This window comes from Branchiostoma lanceolatum, chromosome 18, assembly GCF_035083965.1.
Source record: "Branchiostoma lanceolatum isolate klBraLanc5 chromosome 18, klBraLanc5.hap2, whole genome shotgun sequence".
Classification (NCBI taxonomy): domain Eukaryota; kingdom Metazoa; phylum Chordata; class Leptocardii; order Amphioxiformes; family Branchiostomatidae; genus Branchiostoma; species Branchiostoma lanceolatum.
The window spans coordinates 11,209,760-11,223,361 of NC_089739.1; the positions used below are offsets into that span (position 1 = coordinate 11,209,760).

At 39.6% G+C, this 13,602-nt stretch overlaps 1 protein-coding gene and 1 non-coding gene across 2 annotated transcripts; one reads left to right on the forward strand and one right to left on the reverse strand.

Moving 5' to 3' along the window:
- The first annotated feature begins 225 nt into the window (after positions 1-225).
- Positions 226-296, forward strand: Trnag-ccc (transfer RNA glycine (anticodon CCC)). Its single transcript has one exon. It is a non-coding gene; the product is annotated as a tRNA-Gly (tRNA).
- Positions 297-654: 358 nt separating this feature from the next.
- On the reverse strand, positions 655-2,648 carry LOC136423960 (xanthine dehydrogenase-like). The gene is made up of 4 exons (XM_066412360.1): positions 2,637-2,648; positions 2,120-2,281; positions 1,369-1,497; positions 655-806 (listed from the first exon to the last, which is right to left on the reverse strand). The coding sequence occupies exons 1-4, from the start codon at positions 2,646-2,648 to the stop codon at positions 669-671; spliced, it is 441 nt and encodes a 146-aa protein (XP_066268457.1). The 3' UTR covers positions 655-668.
- Positions 2,649-13,602: the final 10,954 nt, after the last annotated feature.

The window sequence follows — 13,602 nt, forward strand, 5'->3', positions numbered from 1 at the left end:
ACCTGATTTCAAAGTCAAATGCCACGGGGCCCCTCCTTAAGCAAAAAAAAAAGCACGGAAAACTATCCGGAAGCATCGGTTTGGAAATGTCACTGAGCCATTAAATGACTTGAGATGTTTGACGCAATAGCCTTTTATAACTATACGTATAATTTAAGAAATCGCTACTATTCATTATGCAATACCCATGGAATTTAGGTACATTTCAAAGATGTAAAATCGACTGCGCCGCTGGTGTAGTGGTATCATGCAAGATTCCCATTCTTGCGACCCGGGTTCGATTCCCGGGCGGCGCAATATTTTTTTCCAAATGTTGGACATCTTCCATTGCCTTCCGAAGTGAACATCGCAATAGCTTTAAAAAACAGATATAGATCTAGAATCAGTTGCTAAGAAACTGTCTGTATTTCATTTTACTCTCTGTCAGCGTTGGTTTTAATGACAATTAGCCATAGGGCATAGATTTTCAATAGATCTATTCTTCATTTTTTAAATATTTCTTAAATTTATTTTACCAGGGTAAGATCATACTCGGGCATGCGGCCTGTTTTTAGGTGTCCCTGGACAAATACAATACTCATAGAACATACACACATTACATAGGTAAAAATAGCAATCTAGGCCAACTAGCCAACAATAGAACTTTAAATGTGTGACTGAAACTATACTCACATGTATTTCTCGGACAGATCCACCCCCTTCCTGTGACACATGTTGATGAGTTCTGTCCATTTTGGAGCCCCGCCCATCTCCTGTCTGATGGGGTTGATCCGTTCATTCAGCCTCTTGCAGCATTCAAGTACTCCCTGCATGAATGTAAGCAATTATTGTAACCAAATTAACAGCTAAAATAAACATTGTATCAGGCAGCATTGAAGAGCTCTCTATAGCAAAGACGCAGTCAAGTGCTTCAGGAGTGACGGTCACTGACTTTCTAGATCAGTGCTAACTGTCTCCTTACCAAAAGGGAGTCAGATGACTGGCAACCGGGAATAGAATAAAGATTGACATTGCAAGGTTAGTCCCCATTAACGCTAATCCACCGGGTTACATAAATCCGCCACTTTGAAAAGCAGTGGGTTTGAGAGATCTCAGCACCACCCTGTCCCAGGTATGTGCACAGGAGTGTGTTATACTTGGGTAAGTTAGGTTGGAGATCTATTTGGACGTATCTTTTCAGGGTGGTGGAATTATGTACCCAGGTAGAATTGTGTTAATAGAATTCAAGTTAGAAATATTTTCTGCTATGATTGAAAGTCTATTTCTAAAAAAATTAAAAGATCGGAATCTTTACAGGCGCGTCTTTACAGATGTTACGCATTCATGTGCATATTGCGTGAAGACTTGAGAAGTACTACAGGTGTGTACCTGACAGTTGAGCTCGCTGGTGACGCTGCCTCCGGTATCCGTACTGTTGGGACTGGTCAGAGAGTTGGTGGACATGACGTGGACCGTCTCCATGGGAACGCCAAGGGTTGCCGCTGCTACCTGCGTCACCTGGAGTCGTGACGTCATAAAGGGTTCTATACAATTGTTCAGTATTCTTAGGAACGCAACAATTTCCTGTTTCAACCAAAGAGCAGTACTCGTGCGCCAAAAATCGTTTAATTGTGTTAACAGTCGTAAAGTTGGAACCTCGCATGTTGTGATATTGTTTATGCTGACATATGCATTTTTAAATCGTATGACCTGCTTTTGTATCGCAAATCACGATTCTCGCCCCAAGAAGATCATTTGTATAGATCTTCTGTCTCAGCTCCATCCCACAAAAGCCATATACAGTTCTATAAAATTTACCCTTTTGTATCGGTCCCCTGTCCCATCTTCATCCCCAAAAAGATGACAGCTCCTTTTATAAACTTTGCACCTTTATATCGACCCATGTTCCCTCTCCACCCCATAAAGATGACATCTAATTTTATCAACTTTGCACCTTTGTATCGACGTCGACCCCCTGTCCCATCTCCACCCCCATATAGCTCATTTTACCAACTTTGCACCTTTGCACCGATCCCTTGTTCCATCTCCACCTCATAAAGCTCATTCTACAACTTCACACCTTTTGTATCGATCCCGTCCCATGCCACAAAGATGAGAGCTTCTTTTACAAACTTTGCACCTTTGTATCGATCCCTTGTCCCATCTCCGTCCCACCATGTGTGATGACCACGGAGCCATCCGAGTGGTAGATCGCCACAAACACCGTGAAGCGGAAGAAGCCGGAGTGGACGGCGAACCGACATGGAACCACCGATAGGCCTCTCTTCTTCCAACGATTTTTCTGTGAAAGGATGTAATGTATTTCTTATCTTGTAAATGGAAGCTGGTTCGAATTCCAGCGTTCTTTTTCTCTGATTCATATTTTTGAAGTCGTCTGTCTACAGAGCGGTTTCACTTACTTTCCATATCAATAAAGTGGGCAGCCATGTTGGTGTCCTTGATTTGCATTTCAATGGACAGTAGCTCAAGCATACACAGCGTTTTTATAGATTTCATCTTCAATTTTATAGGTCTTCTTTGGGTATTCCTATTTGTAAGCTATACTTACTTCATAGATGTTATTTTAGAGGGCTGAAAAAGATGCCCAAGCACGATTGAATTCCGATTGACATGTCTACTGAAATGCAAATAGTTGCGTCAGGCTCCATGTTTGTGCCCCTATGACGTCACGTGAAGGCACTCTATGACGAGTCACTTTCAAAGGTAATCGGCAGAACTAAGTTTTAAGCTTAAAAAAAAACTTAAAGGAGACAAGTTGATTCCAGGCCTCACCTTATTGAAGACATCTATCTCCTGCTTTCGTTGTTTCACTTGTGCTGATGTCACAAGAGCTATAGAATAAAACACATCGTCCAAACGTCAATCTTGGCTTTGCGTTTACTTGAAGAGCTAGCGATGAATTGTTTTTCAAAAATCGGCTGGTTTTATTTGCCTGAAGATGTAAAATGTATCATAACGATTAACGCAATCTATACATATAATCTGATACCTACAAACCACTTGCGGTATGTTTTGATCAAACAAATCATTATCACACTGTCATACTAAGAATGAGTTAAATCTTGGTGTCCCCTTTACAACCAAATTGGAAGAAATCTTATCAACCCACTTAGTTAGAAATATAATGTAGACGTGTTTTTGTCGCAGATTTTTATGAATATGTTTTAGAAATTTTAAAAAAAAGTTTATAATGGAGAAGAATGATCACGATGATAGACCCTACCGTCCCACAGTTGTGTTATGCTGCAGTCTGCCAGAGTGAGTCCAGACAGAGTGGTCTGTCCGTTTTTGAACATGTTGACCCTGCGGATGTCTGTTGGGTCCATGTTCAGAGCCTTCCCCACGTGTTCCATGATGTGTTCCGTGAAGAAATGAACTGCACTAATACCTAGATTACAAACGTATGATGCGTTGTATTCGTTGGTGTAGTAAACCGTAAGGCAATTAGAACAAAAAAGACATGTGAAGGCCTTCAGTACATGTACTTTTGTCACAGTTGTACATATGTATTCTTCAAGCAGAGGTTTCGATTGGGGGCTATAGATAGAAGTGGCCAGGATTTTTAGCCCCCCACCCTAGATCGAAAGCAGCTTGGAGGATAACTTTTACACAGTCACTCTAACGCTGCAGTCTAGTCATGTTATTTAAAGTGTTACAGTAAGTGATGATCATGATTAATCACGATGGTTTCTTTGTAAAGTCAAGAAACTAAACAGATATAGTTGAACTTCACAGTCTTCCAATACACCCTAGCTCTACTAATTATTCGGCTAATGTAAAGTTGGCGGTCTAACAAGTGCTTTTTTCGGTTCGATAACAAGGCTGCACGGCGATGGGTCAAAAGTCGAGTCGATGTCATTGGCACGACGGCGTTTGGATTTCGACCGCAATTTAGCTGTCGTTAACGACAACACTTACCTTACATCGCAACCGATCATTACACTGCAACCGACATCGTTATCTTTACATATCGCAGCAATCGAGTCTTTACATCGCAATCAAGTCCTTACATCACATTCGAGTCGCTACATCGCAACCGAGGCCTTGACGCCGCAATCGAGTTCTTAAATCGCAATCGACTTTTTAAAACAGCAACCGAGTCTTTAAAACAGCAGTCGAGTATTTAAAACAACAGTCGAGTTTTTAAAACAGCAACCGAACCTTTAAAAAGCGGTCGAGGATTAACTCCACGGGAGCCTCATTAGCACCTCGTTCACTTCACACCTTCTTAACACCTAATGGTTATAGGCCACCGGAGGGCGCAAATAATCGACTAGTTAGGCACATCTCCGTTAATTGGATAGCCTCTACCAGGCTCCGCGAGATGGCTGGGAAAATAGTAGGAATCGGCAAATAAAGGGAGTTAGCTACGGAGAGAGGGTCCAATCTGGAGAGAGGGTATATCTGCCATCCACCCTCTCTCCAGATTGGACCCTCTCTCCGTAGCTAACGCCCTTTATTTGCCGATTACTACTATTTTCCCAGCCATCTCGCGGAGCCTGGTAGAGGCTAAATTGGACACATTAGCCTTTTTTTAATGTTAAAGTAAGAACACAAAGTAGAATCAAACAACTCATGGGACTTAAGTTAGGAGGGGACAGGATGGGGTTAACTATGTTAACATGGATGAAATTTAAACTACGTACGTCGGAACTTAACCTGCGTCGGAACTGAAACTTCGTTGGGGCTTTACACTGCGTCGGGCTTTTAACCTGCGAGGATTAACTCCTTATCTGAAACTGCGTAGAGGATTAACTCAACGGGGACCTCTTTCACACCTACATACAGAGATGTGTATTGCTACCAATGATACACTGGACGTGTCGTGTCTACTAGACTTCACAAGGTGACCTGACTTTTGCTTACAAAAGTTAGGTCACCTTGAATATCAACCTATCGGGCCGAGCGGGGGAAGGGCATTTTGTATTTATACAACTTAAAACGACTAACCGTTGTCTATCCCAAGCTTTGAAGTATGTTTGCCCGTATCTAGTTACTAAAGTGAGAATCAAGGAAATGCAGCAAGAGACTCATTCAATCAGAAATAGACCTTTCAATAAATACAAAGCACATCAGATGACATACAAATCTTTGAAACACATATATACACATACATACTGTATATTTCACAACCTCTGTAGGGATAAACAACGCATCACTTGTTTCCATTTCCACGCATCAACAATAACAACACAAAACTGATTACAGTCGTACTGATTTAATTTATTTGTTCTTAGACTATTTAGAAAAACAAACGAAGTTAAACGTACATACAACTGGGAGAAACTGGTAAGACAAAATAAGAAAACAGTTTGTTTATTCATTTATTTATCTATTTATTTCATCTTGAGACTCCTGGGTAGTCCAAACAGCTAGGATACCTGATTTCCATTGGGCCCAGTATAATATATACACAGACAATAATCACAATACGTGTTACAGTTGGCAGTAGAACTTCTTTATTTGTATATGGACTCCAGGAAGAATAGTGCATATTGTATATCACTAATGGAGATCTAAATAAAACAAACAAACAAAACGGAAGCGGACAACATACAATGGGTACAAATAAAATCTGGTGCGTCAAAATCAAAAATCCATAAATCAAAGTTTGATAGAGTCATTTACGACCACATCAAATATATCATTGCTATGGACAACACATTTTGGGAAACTGTAGCAACTAGGAAGACAAGAACATTATGCAATTGAAAAGCAATGGAGTGAGCAAATTTTTGAAGGAAAAAAACAACAAATTGTTGTGTCTTAATATACAAACACTTTGATGAATAAAGTACATAAGAGTTATGCCAGAGATTGCTTTATGAGGTACTTTTGGGCCTTTTCCATATTTCTCTAGTACATGTCTTTGTGTTTGTGCACCAATGTTCAGCAGTGATTCATTTATAATTTTTCTGAATGTTTGGCAAATCCTGTCATAAAGCTTCTGAACCCATTCATTGGAAAGCCTTGATGGGCACAGATTAGAGGAATTGGTATGTCATATGAACATCAGACACTGGAAAATGATCTTGTGATTTGATTAATAAACAAAACCATTAGCTTGTAGTGAAATATGTGTTCCATTAGAATCTTCCACATAAAATACAGATCTGTCGCTTAATCTTATCTCATTACATTTAGACTTCAAGCTTCACATTTGCGGCATGCTAAAAGTGTAACTACATTACTGGCAGCACTCTTCTCAACTCCTTCAAAGGTCTGGATTAGATTGGTAGTTGATAGACTTTTAATCTGCAGTTGGTCTCCTTTGGTTTTCAACTAAAGGCCTGATTATACCTTCTTGTGATTGGAACCTGTAAACAGGAGAATATAACATTTCCCCCCTCCAACCTCTACTTGGAAAGTAGTCTTGAGTTAAGTCATGATCTCCCTTACAACCTCTGCTTGAAGAGTAGTCTTCTCAGGCTCACATCCCAACAGGAAATCCCTCAGCTTAGGTCCTTCATACCACTGACACTGCAAACACAAGCGTAAAATACATAAATGAATGTGCTTTAAAAAAGGATTAATTTCTTATGAATCTAGAATCAGAAATCTTAATTTGCATGTTGATTAAGATACTACTCAGTTCCGTATCTGTATCTGTATCTGTACAGCCCAGTATAACCACCCGTAAGCGTAACACACCAGCTTCGCAGGTACATGCTGGGCATCAGCTATAGATATACAGTACAGACAGATACATATACAGACAGATACATGTAGTTAAAGGCATATAGGCAACCCCAGAAAAAAACAGAAGCAGTTGTTATTTGTAATAGACCACATCTTTATAAATACAAAATCAACCAAGTTGGTCAAATTTATTCACAGGTGAACATTAAATGAACCATTCATAATCCAGGAATTGAGTAGTGCCCCTTCATGCAGACCCATGGGGTGTGATGTATGATGGGAATCATCCCTTAAGTACTGGTTCTTATGGGATAATTGCTGAAGTTCCAGGTCAATTTTTGGGCCAACGCAATAGAAGACTTTAGTTGTTAAAGGGTGGAAATTGATGAATAAATATTCACACAAACACTATAACATTATTTTCAACATCAGACTAGATATCCTAAGAGCGCATTTTTGGAAGGGCCTTTTTTTTCAAGTCTTTAAAAGTATGGGTATCAATGGTCATGTTTGACTAAGATGAAAGTCTAATTTTGACCCAAATCAAGTGGAGAAAACATTTACCAAGGCTATAATTTGACGAACAAGTATCCAGAAACACATTGAAAATGTTATTTTTAATTCAAGTCAAGTCGCCAAGCTGAAGTTTGTCCAATGGTTGTTCACGATATAACAGGTAGCACCTGGTTAGAGCTGTGTACCTAAACAAATTCTAGGTACAGGTACACAGGTTTAGGTACAGGTCTGGCCCTGAACTACTAATGTCTAAATAATGGTTGATTAAAGGAAAAAAGCAACCGATAACAACATAATGTTTAATTCTGCTAGACACGGGCCTACTACATGGCATCTATAATGACCATCACCCTCACCAACAGTCAGCTATGACTCCAGTATTGAAATAAAGATGAAAATTTGACTCTGGCATTTTTAAAGCTCAATCTGTGCTACAGGAGTCATGGTGATTCTATCTGTCAAAGTTGCCTTCCACTGATCTGTAATCCTCAGGCTTGACCTGATTTAGTACCGTACAGCACAGGTACACCAGGATGGCTACCAGGCAAAACTATAAATATACAATTCATTTCATTTTTGAGGGAATTTGAGGGTAAAGGAGCTTTCTTTAGTGCTCGTAGTTTGTAACTCAAACAATTTTTCAGGTAATTTGTTAGTTTGAACCTTTATTTATTCATGAAAAGCTCAAATAGGCCTGCAGACTGCAATTACAAAACACAATTATTCGCAGGGTCATGATTTTGCCAACTGCAGGAATTTGAAGATTTACTGTTAGTAAGTTACCTACACTGGACAGACTGCTGACATCTGAGCTGCTGTCTCTGCCATGGCTCCTCTTCTTCTTCACATGTCCTACACACAAGAAATTCAACAATAATACAGAATTATACACATGTACACATATATTCTTCATTCAGTTGTCAATCTATCAATTCAATACTGTACTGTACTCCCAAACAATTGTGAAACATGCTTTACGAAAGGTGCATTAACCCATTGATCTGAACAAACTGCATGGATGGTGTGCTTCTAAATACAAACCATGCCTTCGTCAGTATTACCTGATGCTGTCAATATCCTCTCCAAGCCTCTCACGATGAAGACTCTCCTTGTTGGTGGTTCACCCTGGTCACAGACACATGGACGTTATCAAGGTCTCATTCATGAGTTTTTTCGCCCCATAGCTATAAAACATGTTTTACATATGGGCGCATTCGTAATGAAGCTATAGGAAATGCACCAAGGTCATTCATTCTCTGTTGAGCACATTTACCCTACATAATGTAATAAAATTGGCAACAGTTTCACTACATACAATCTCTTTTTATAGCAATTAGACACTGCACTTAGCTACACCCCCAATAAGGCACTTTCCAGCTGAAAGCGCACGACCGCATCCCCGACAATGCCTGGCTGTGGACGTTCAACCTCGCGCGCGGCTGCCAAACTTTACCTGCTAATTTCTTCAGTTACAAACAAGCTTTCATCAGTTTGATACTTGAGGTCAGTCGGGCTGGCTAAAAGGGAATTTGCCCATCGAGCTAAACACACGTTCATGCAGTCGTGAATTTTTTGGGGTACAGATTCTTTTAGGGTACCCACTCGGAGTAATACAGGAATGAGACCTTAATGTCCAATGAGAAAGGGTGTACACCAACCATCTATCCGACAGTGCTGTCGCTGTGTCATTGTCCCCTTATGTCGTTTGGCTGGCAAAAAAAAAATACATTAGCAAAAGAACCAGAGAATCTGCACAGTTGACAAAAAAATTATTCATTACAATGTGCAATTCGCTTGTACCTGCTAAAAGGGAAAAATCATTCCTCAAAACAATAGAAGCCAAATACCCATGTCTTCTTGGAGGGGGAAAAATCATGAATTAGGACAATATAAACCAAAAACCAAAAAAACATTCATGACAATAATAGAAGCAAAGTACCTGTGTCTGCTAAGAGGGAAAAAAATCCTTTATCAGCACATGCAGCCAAACACGTGTGTAACCGTGTGTCTGCTTTAATACAGTAAATAAATCATTCATCAGTAGAACAGAAATAAAACACCTATGTCTGCTAAGAGGAAGACAATCATTCATCAGAATAATAGAAGCCAAACACCTGTGTCTGCTGAGAGGGAAAAATCATTCATCAGAATAATAGAAGCAACACACTTGTATCTGATGAGAGGGAAAAAAATCATTCATCAGTATAATAGAAGCCAAACACCTGTGTCTGCTAAGAGGAAAAAATCATTCATCAGAATAATAGAAGCCAAACACCTGTGTCTGCTGAGAGGGAAAAAGTCATTCATCGGTATAATAGAAGCCAAACACCTGTATCTGCTGAGAGGGAAAAATCATCTATCAGAACAATAGAAGCCAAACACCTGTATCTGCTGAGAGGGAAAATCATTCATCAGTATAATAGAAGCCAAACACCTGTGTCTGCTAAGAGGAAAAAATCATTCATCAGAATAATAGAAGCCAAACACCTGTATCTGCTGAGAGGGAAAAAGTCATTCATCAGTATAATAGAAGCCAAACACCTGTGTCTGCTGAGAGGGAAAAAATCATTCATCAGTATAATAGAAGCCAAACACCTGTGTCTGCTGAGAGGGAAAAAGTCATTCATCAGAATAATAGAAGCCACACGCCTGTGTCTGCTGAGAGGGAAAAAGTCATTCATCAGAATAATAGAAGCCAAACACCTGTGTCTGCTGAGAGGGAAAAAGTCATTCATCAGAATAATAGAAGCCAAACACCTGTATCTGCTGAGAGGGAAAAAGTCATTCATCAGTATAATAGAAGCCAAACACCTGTATCTGCTGAGAGGGAAAAATCATTCATCAGTATAATAGAAGCCAAACACCTGTGTCTGCTGAGAGGGAAAAAGTCATTCATCGGTATAATAGAAGCCAAACACCTGTATCTGCTGAGAGGGAAAAATCATCTATCAGAATAATAGAAGCCAAACACCTGTATCTGCTGAGAGGGAAAAAGTCATTCATCAGTATAATAGAAGCCAAACACCTGTGTCTGCTGAGAGGGAAAAAGTCATTCATCGGTATAATAGAAGCCAAACACCTGTATCTGCTGAGAGGGAAAAATCATCTATCAGAATAATAGAAGCCAAACACCTGTATCTGCTGAGAGGGAAAAAGTCATTCATCAGTATAATAGAAGCCAAACACCTGTGTCTGCTGAGAGGGAAAAAGTCATTCATCAGAATAATAGAAGCCAAACACCTGTGTCTGCTGAGAGGGAAAAAGTCATTCATCAGAATAATAGAAGCCAAACACCTGTATCTGCTGAGAGGGAAAAAGTCATTCATCAGTATAATAGAAGCCAAACACCTGTATCTGCTGAGAGGGAAAAATCATTCATCAGTATAATAGAAGCCAAACACCTGTGTCTGCTGAGAGGGAAAAAGTCATTCATCGGTATAATAGAAGCCAAACACCTGTATCTGCTGAGAGGGAAAAATCATCTATCAGAATAATAGAAGCCAAACACCTGTATCTGCTGAGAGGGAAAAAGTCATTCATCAGTATAATAGAAGCCAAACACCTGTGTCTGCTGAGAGGGAAAAAGTCATTCATCGGTATAATAGAAGCCAAACACCTGTATCTGCTGAGAGGGAAAAATCATCTATCAGAATAATAGAAGCCAAACACCTGTATCTGCTGAGAGGGAAAAAGTCATTCATCAGTATAATAGAAGCCAAACACCTGTGTCTGCTGAGAGGGAAAAAGTCATTCATCGGTATAATAGAAGCCAAACACCTGTATCTGCTGAGAGGGAAAAATCATCTATCAGAATAATAGAAGCCAAACACCTGTATCTGCTGAGAGGGAAAAAGTCATTCATCAGTATAATAGAAGCCAAACACCTGTGTCTGCTGAGAGGGAAAAAGTCATTCATCAGTATAATAGAAGCCAAATACCTGTATCTGCTGAGAGGGAAAAATCATTTATCAGAACAATAGAAGCCAAACACCTGTATCTGCTGAGAGGGAAAAAGTCATTCATCAGTATAATAGAAGCCAAACACCTGTATCTGCTGAGAGGGAAAAATCATTTATCAGTATAATAGAAGCCAAATACCTGTATCTGCTGAGAGGGAAAAATCATTTATCAGAACAATAGAAGCCAAACACCTGTATCTGCTGAGAGGGAAAAAGTCATTCATCAGTATAAAAGGAGCCAAATACCTGTATCTGCTGAGAGGGAAAAATCATTTATCAGAATAATAGAAGCCAAACACCTGTATGTGCTGAGAGGGAAAAAGTCATTCATCAGTATAATAGAAGCCAAATACCTGTATCTGCTGAGAGGGAAAAATCATTTATCAGAACAATAGAAGCCAAACACCTGTATCTGCTGAGAGGGAAAAAGTCATTCATCAGTATAAAAGGAGCCAAATACCTGTATCTGCTGAGAGGGAAAAATCATTTATCAGAATAATAGAAGCCAAACACCTGTATGTGCTGAGAGGGAAAAATCATTCATCAGAATAATAGAAGCCAAACACCTGTATCTGCTGAGAGGGAAAAATCATTCATCAGAATAATAGAAGCCAAACACCTGTGTCTGCTGAGAGGGAAAAAGTCATTCATCAGTATAATAGAAGCCAAACACCTGTATCTGCTGAGAGGGAAAAAGTCTTTCATCAGTATAATAGAAGCCAAACACCTGTATCTGCTGAGAGGGAAAAATCATTTATCAGAACAATAGAAGCCAAACACCTGTATCTGCTGAGAGGGAAAAATCATTCATCAGAATAATAGAAGCCAAACACCTGTGTCTGCTGAGAGGGAAAAAATCATTCATCAGTATAATAGAAGCCAAACAGCTTTGTCAGCTAAGAGGAAAAAAACATTCATTAGAATAATAGAAGCCACACACCTGTATCTGCTGAGAGGGAAAAAGTCATTCATCAGTATAATAGAAGCCAAACACCTGTGTCTGCTGAGAGGGAAAAAGTCATTCATCAGTATAATAGAAGCCAAACACCTGTATCTGCTGAGAGGGAAAAATCATTCATCAGAATAATAGAAGCCAAACACCTGTGTCTGCTGAGAGGGAAAAATCATTCATCAGTATAATAGAAGCCAAACACCTGTGTCTGCTGAGAGGGAAAAAGTCATTCATCAGAATAATAGAAGCCAAACACCTGTATCTGCTGAGAGGGAAAAATCATTCATCAGAATAATAGAAGCCACACACCTGTGTCTGCTGAGAGGGAAAAAGTCATTCATCGGTATAATAGAAGCCAAACACCTGTATCTGCTGAGAGGGAAAAATCATCTATCAGAATAATAGAAGCAAAACACTTGTGTCTACTGAGAGGGAAAAAGTCATTTGATGCATCCAAAGACCCATGAAATCAGAACAGCCAGAGTGTAGTGAGTTTGAATTGCTAAAGTGCTTAGGAGTACGTATACATAGCATGATACAAGTGAGTAAGAGGTGCTAAGATTGGCCAGGGTGCAGTCAGAGGTGCTTAGAATGGCTGAGCGCATTGAGTTACAAGTGTTTGGAATGGCTAGAGTGACTTACAGGTGCTTAGAGTGGCTGGAGTGACTTACAGGTGCTTAGAATGACTGGAGTGACAGGTGCTTAGAGTGACTGGTGTGGATTACAGGTGCCTAGAGTGGCTGGAGTGACTTACATGTGCTAAGAATGGCTGGAGTGACTTACAGGTGCTTAGAGTGGCTGGAGTGGAGTGCCTTACAGGTGCTTAGAGTGGCTGGAGTGAAGTGACTTATAGATGCTTAGAGTGGCTGGAGTGGCGTTGTAAAGAAAATGTACATTTTCACTGAACTTTAACTTCACAGAATGGATGTGTGAAGAAATCATTAATAATCACAACAGGTTTTCCATAATCATTATAAGTTCACAATACAGAGGTGACAGTGATAACAGTGAACATAAAGTTACAGTGAAAGAAACAAAATCACAGTAGTTTGAAGTAAATCACAAATGATAAACAGTTTTCAGTAAATCCTGAGAAAGGGGTTCATTGAGGGAAAAGTGTCACTTTACTTAAGGAATGCCATATTCTTAGGCCCAGTTTTGTGTGAGGAAAATGCTAAGTTGCTGCATTTGAGAATTTCCCATGTTGGTATCCCTTCTGTTGATAGGCAAGCTAGCAGTCTCTTCTCCTGGAGTGGCTCCGCTGCTTTTCCTCTAGAATGCAATGTAAATGCTAGATAAATGTAAGGAAATGGATAAATCTAACTTCTAGACCAGATTGTAAAAGACACAGGATTCAGCTCACCCGCAGCAAACGCTATGGTTATGGACCATGTAACTTGTAGAAATCATTCATCAAAAAATCATTCATCAGAATGATAGAAGCCAAATACCTGTATCTGCTCAAAGAAACAAAACATTCATCAGAATAATAGAGGCCTAATACCTGTATCTGCTAAAAAAAAAACATTCATCAGA

Excerpts from the sequence above, each read along its gene's own strand:
- LOC136423960 (XM_066412360.1), bottom strand. Across the intron at positions 1,498-2,119 it reads GACAAGGGATCGATACAAAG|GTGACGCAGGTAGCAGCGGC; the intron begins GTGCAAAGTTTG and ends TCACGACTCCAG. Across the intron at positions 807-1,368 it reads CCAGCGAGCTCAACTGTCAG|GGAGTACTTGAATGCTGCAA; the intron begins GTACACACCTGT and ends ACATTCATGCAG.